The following is a 5,144-nucleotide window of genomic DNA, read 5'->3' as shown; positions in this document are numbered from 1 at the left end:
ACGCAGCAGGACACACCATGTCCTGGCCAATGCTCCGTGGTGCCTGGCTGTGGTAGACACCGAGCTGTTGCCAGGGGTGAAAGGGGTGATGCCACCAATGCAGCTTCAAACCGTCCTGAAGACAGGAAGGAGGTGAGGGCAAGGCACTGATACCATAGCCAGCAGCAGCCTGCTCAGGAGCACCCACCCCGTAGAGCTCCCCAGGATGTACCAGCTTCAAAGCCAGCATCCTCCACAGTGGCTTTGGTCTCTCCTTTTCTAACCAGCGCCCAAACATCTACAACAGAACCACAGAGTGGGTTGGAAGGGACCTTAAAGCCCATCCAGTTCCAGTGCCTGCCACAGGCAGGGACACCTTCTACTAGAGCAGGTCACCCAAGAGCTCAGCTGTAGATACCCACAGGAGGAACCACGAACTCACTGGATACTCGAGGTCAGCTGCAGCAGGATGGGGATGCTCTTCCTGGGATGCAGGGCTGGGGCACACTGCTCCATCCGAGCATCCCCAACAACCGCTGCTGCCACACTTGGGCCAAGGCTGCTCTTTCACTTGCAGGTCCATACCCAGAGGTCCCTGCAGCAGACCCATGGGGTCAGGGATGCTGGGGGTCCGGAAGGTGCCCTGTGCCAGAGTTGCTGGTGGGGCTGGGGCCGTGGGGAAGGGCAGCTCCTGGCACAGGTTGGCTGTTTGGTGTCTCCCCAGCATAATGCTGGGGCTCCCCATGTTCTGGCCCTACCCCACAGCCTCCTTGGAGCCAGCACAGATGAGTTCCTAGAGGACTCATGGGCACAGCCCCACGCTGAAGGCAGCACCAGGACCCTGGGATAAGGACCTTGAGGCCAGGGTGGGGATGGACGCTCGCAACAGGACAGGCTGCAAGGCCTCATCCTGAACAGCTCCAGCTCCCTGCACAGCAACAGAACCCCACAGCACCCCGAGAATGCCAGGGGGGGAGCTGCAGCCCAGGCACGGACTCTCCCCACCCTTCTCCATCTGCACCTTGGGCAGCCCCAAGACCAAGAAGGAGCAAAGAGAGAAGGACCAAAATAAATCACTGCAGCAGCCAGGAAGTGCCTGGAGAATTCCTCCCTCTTTATTGCCCATTTCCCATGGGAGCTCCACAACCTGGGCCAGGAACAGCCCCTGCGGGAAGCGGCCTCGCCTCTCCAGTCTGCTCGAGAGGAGGAGGAACCCAAGAGAACAGACGGAGCCCGAAACCCAACCGTGAAGGAGCCTCAGCGCCGGAGGACGAGCTCTCCGCTCCCGAAGCCCTTGGTGCCATCGGAGCCGTGGCGCAGGCGCAGCAGCACATCCCGCAGGCCGAGGCGGTCGCTCAGCATCCCCTGGGCTGGTGGGGCAGAGCCAGGACAGGGTTTGGCATCGGGAGCGGGGCTGCTGTGCCAGGGGCTCCATCCGCAGCGGCGCTCGGGGCTGCAGCAGGGGCCGGAGCAGCTCTTGGGGTCCCAGCTGAGCGGGGGGAAGACTTTGCTGCCGAGGAGAGAGCCAGTGATGCTGTTGCTGAAGTTGCTGAGCTTCAAGTTGCCATCAAATGAGGTGGGTGCGGAGGGGTCCCTGCTCTGGAGGAGGGGTGGCGAGACCCTGGCACCATCTGACCCTAGAGAGCTGCAGAGCCCGGAGTCCCCGAGGCTACGGGGGAACACGGAAGCTGCCGCCTGCAGCCTCCATCCCATCTGGTCCAGCTCCTCCGCCTTCCTCTCAGCACCAGGTTTCTTCTTGGAGTCCCTCATCCAGAGCCGGACCACTTTGATGCGCTCCCTGCCCCGGCAGCTCCTGCTGCTGAGGTCCTCAAAGGCCCTGCAGGCGCTCTCCAGGCTCTCGTACTCCACCGTGGCGCAGCACTTGCTCAGCAGCTCCGGGAAGCGGGATGCGTATTTCTGCACATCCGAGGGCAGTTTGCAGCCTGGACGCAGGATGCGGATGGCGGCGATGGCTCCAAAGGGGCTGAACAACCTTGTGATGGTGTCCAGGAAGCAGTTCTGGCGCAGCAGAGGCACGTCCTGCTCCTGGGGCTGCAGCTCCCAGGCCAGCAGCAGTTTGCTGGGAGGCACGGTCAGGAGGGACTCGGGGATGGGGATCTTCCTCCTCACTTTGGTCCCCTCCTTGTTCACCTCCAGCAGCCTGGAGAACTGCAGGGCATAGAGCGTGAGCCGCCAGTCACGCGTCAGGTATCTCACCTATGGGACAGAGGGGGACACGGCATCCCCATGAGTCTAAATCCCCCTAACCCCACCCTCCAGGCAGGCTTCAACCCCACCAACTTGAAGTCACAGCAAGACAATATCCCCCTCTCACAGGAGCACCTTCAGGCCTGCAGGGGAAGGTCTCCAGTGCCCCCTTGGCTCCCCACACATCACAGCACCAGCACTTCCCTGCAGGGTTTTGGCTCTGGGATGGCCTTTCCCAAAGCAGCCCAGAGGAACCACGGGCAGAGGAGGTGAATGAGCCCCCGGGGTGGTTGGAGGACTGCTGCAGCACATCAAAGGCAAAGAGCAGAGCCTGGCCCTGCACCACCAGCACTTCCCCAGGACGCAGAGCCTGAACCTCCCCATACACCCCAGCAGAGACCCCCAGAGCACACCCAGACACCATCCCACCGGGGCTGCCCACCTTCTTGAAGGACGTCAGGAGCTTGATGCTGACAAAGCCCATCTTGTTCTTCTGGACGTGTTTCAGGAGGAAAGCGTCCTTGGCCAGGTTCTCATCAGAGAAGTAGAACTCCACCTGGGACACGATCCTCTGGATCAGCTGCTGGTCGGGGATGGAGTGGGTGCAGTCCAGCAGATTGGCCCCTGAAGCATCACTCACATTGCAGAAGGTCCTGGCAGGGCAGCAGGGGCACAGGGATGAGCTGGTGGCCTTTGGGATGTGCAACAGTACCCAGTCACAGCCACAATGGTGCAGACAGCAGAGACCCAGAGCTTTGCCCCACCTATGGGGGAGTGATGCCAGCCCGCACTCTGTGAGCACCAGTGCTCGACAGTGAGCCCAAGCCCATTCCAGACATATTCCCTTGGGGATAAACATAATGCTCAGCCCCCCCCCCCCCCCCCATCCCAGCAGCCACATACCCACTGAAGCTCTCAAAGAAGTCCTCCTGCCTGAGGAGCTCGAGTGAGCAGCTCTGTTGTGGACGAAGATGCTGTGTTGGGACGGGATTCCTCAGTCCTGGCATTGGGGTGCTGCAGCTGGGCTGGGAACAGGGCCCTAAGGCCACCCCAGAGCTGTACGATGAGATCATCCTTCGTCTGGAACCTTACACAGGAGAAGAGGAACACCAGGCTGCTTCCCAACCACAACCAGCCCAGGGATGGGGGAGCAGAGGGAGCTTGTGGCTGTGCCCTTACCTGCTTGGCAGTACTGGGAAGGGTAGAAAGTCCGGGCACTACATCCTAGAGACCTGCAGGCAGAGACCCCAAACCCTCCCCACCTCCGAACAAAGGCTCCTGAAAGAGGAAAGAAAGGAAAAGAAAGGAAGAAAAAGCCCTTAGAGCCCCCAGGCTGCTGGTTTATAAGAGCAGCCACCCTGAGGGAGCCCCAGTGATGGGTTATGGACCCACCAGGCCCCAGGTGAAACCTCTCTGCAGGTTAAACAGCCCCAGCTGAGCCCTGGGGGCAGCCCCTGCATCCACTGCTGAGCCAGGCCAGGCAGCAGAGCAGCACGGAGGCACCAGTAGCAGCACTGGTACCAGTACCGGCACCCCGTGGTACCCAGCGGGGCAGTGAACTGCTGCCGTGAGGCAGCTCTTTCTGTGCCTCGGTTTCTCTTTCTTCTGCAGGGACAGCTGCAGGCACAGGGAGGTGCAGGGAGGGCTCATTCAGCCCAGGGCATCGCTTGGGTTCTTGGTGCTGCCGGGGTGATGGCAAAGTCCTTCTTCCTGCAGAAATCCCCCCAGTCCCAGGGGAGGGAGCAGGAGAGCCCCAGGGGTGAAGCCCAGGGTGCCCTGGGAGGGGGTGATGCTGTCGGGCAGGACAGCCCATAGCTTCAGTTGAAGATCCTTCTAGTTGAAAACCTCCCTGCTCAATGCAGGGATGAGCTCTGAAGCTCCCTCCCAACCCAAACTGCTGTATGATCCCATGACTCAGTACGAGGTGGGGAAGGGTTGGGATGAAACTCATCCCTTTGCTTGAGTCCTCGCTGGGACCAGCGGGAGGGCACCACAGTGGGGGGCCCATCACACATCCACCCTGAGCACTGTCGGGTGCATCCCTGGCAGCATCCCTGGCAGCATCCCTCCCTCCCTCCCTCCCTCCCTCCCAGGGGCAGCCTGGTCCCCTGCCCCAATGCCTTGCCCCAGCCATGTGGGGCTCCTGCTGCTGCACCCCCTAGCTGTGCCACACTGCCCTGCTTGAAGCTCATCCTTCCAAGGACTGGCAATGCCAAACGGCCTCTGGGATGTTGCAAGCCCCTGGTTTCCCTGGGGTTGGCACAATTGGTGTGTGTCCCCCATCAGCACCACTTCAAACTTCCCTGTCATGACCTGGCTTTCTGTGTGGTGGTGATGCTGAGTGCAAGAGACAGTCCTGGGATGCAGGAGGTGGCACAGGAACTGGCAACAGCCACTGGAAGGTGGTGGCACTGGGTGGTGGGTGACAAGGAATAGGTGGTGGGAAGCAGAGGGTGTCCTCCTCCCTGCAGCCACCAGGTCCCTGGCCAGAATTGCTTTGTTCAGACCACACTGGGCAGATCCTGCATCTCCCCTCAACGCTGCAAGGCTGCATCACCTCCCTGACACCTCCTTTCAACGACTAAAGAAGAAATGGCACCACAACATTTATTGTACAGGCCTGAGCATTTGATATATGTTTATTGCTATTCAGGTTTAGCTGGGAATTTGGTGCAGATGGGGTTTAGGTGTTATCCAGACTCCTTGCACAGTGCTGCAGAGCTCCAGAGCATCCCCTTTGCCCGTCCATGGGAAGCAGACAGTGGCTGAGGTCGGTCGGTAGCGGCTGCAAAGAGCCAATGCACCAGCACTGGTTCAGGCCACACTGGGTGGGAGCAGGGGAGTTTGAGACCTGGTTGCTCAGTTGGTGTTTTAGACCCTTGTATCAGCAGGATCTGAAGTGCAGCCTCTGACCCAGGGAGTTATTTACAGCCAAATCCAGCTTTCTCACTTGTCTC

At 60.3% G+C, this 5,144-nt stretch overlaps 1 protein-coding gene across 1 annotated transcript; it reads right to left on the bottom strand.

Annotated features, from left to right (window-relative positions):
* Positions 1-1,194: 1,194 nt before the first annotated feature.
* Positions 1,195-4,160, bottom strand: LOC133276128 (la-related protein 6-like). Its single transcript, XM_061466651.1, has 4 exons — positions 3,367-4,160; positions 3,091-3,267; positions 2,630-2,840; positions 1,195-2,196 (listed from the first exon to the last, which is right to left on the bottom strand). The coding sequence occupies exons 2-4, from the start codon at positions 3,258-3,260 to the stop codon at positions 1,237-1,239; spliced, it is 1,341 nt and encodes a 446-aa protein (XP_061322635.1). The 5' UTR covers positions 3,261-3,267; positions 3,367-4,160; the 3' UTR covers positions 1,195-1,236.
* Between the last annotated feature and the right edge of the window lie 984 nt (positions 4,161-5,144).

The sequence above is a fragment of the Pezoporus flaviventris genome, unplaced genomic scaffold, assembly GCF_033815535.1.
Source record: "Pezoporus flaviventris isolate CSIRO_AGI_PZ_B2104156 unplaced genomic scaffold, CSIRO_AGI_Pfla_v1 ptg000043l, whole genome shotgun sequence".
NCBI classification, from domain to species: domain Eukaryota; kingdom Metazoa; phylum Chordata; class Aves; order Psittaciformes; family Psittacidae; genus Pezoporus; species Pezoporus flaviventris.
Note: the sequence above shows the minus strand (reverse complement) of the source record. Positions and strands in the feature narration are given on the sequence as shown.

Excerpts from the sequence above, each read along its gene's own strand:
- LOC133276128 (XM_061466651.1), bottom strand. The coding sequence starts at position 3,260 with ATGATCTCATCGTACAGCTCTGGGGTGGCCTTAGGGCCCTGTTCCCAG. Across the intron at positions 2,841-3,090 it reads TTCTTTGAGAGCTTCAGTGG|GACCTTCTGCAATGTGAGTG; the intron begins GTATGTGGCTGC and ends CTGCCCTGCCAG. Across the intron at positions 2,197-2,629 it reads TCCTGACGTCCTTCAAGAAG|GTGAGATACCTGACGCGTGA; the intron begins GTGGGCAGCCCC and ends TCTGTCCCATAG.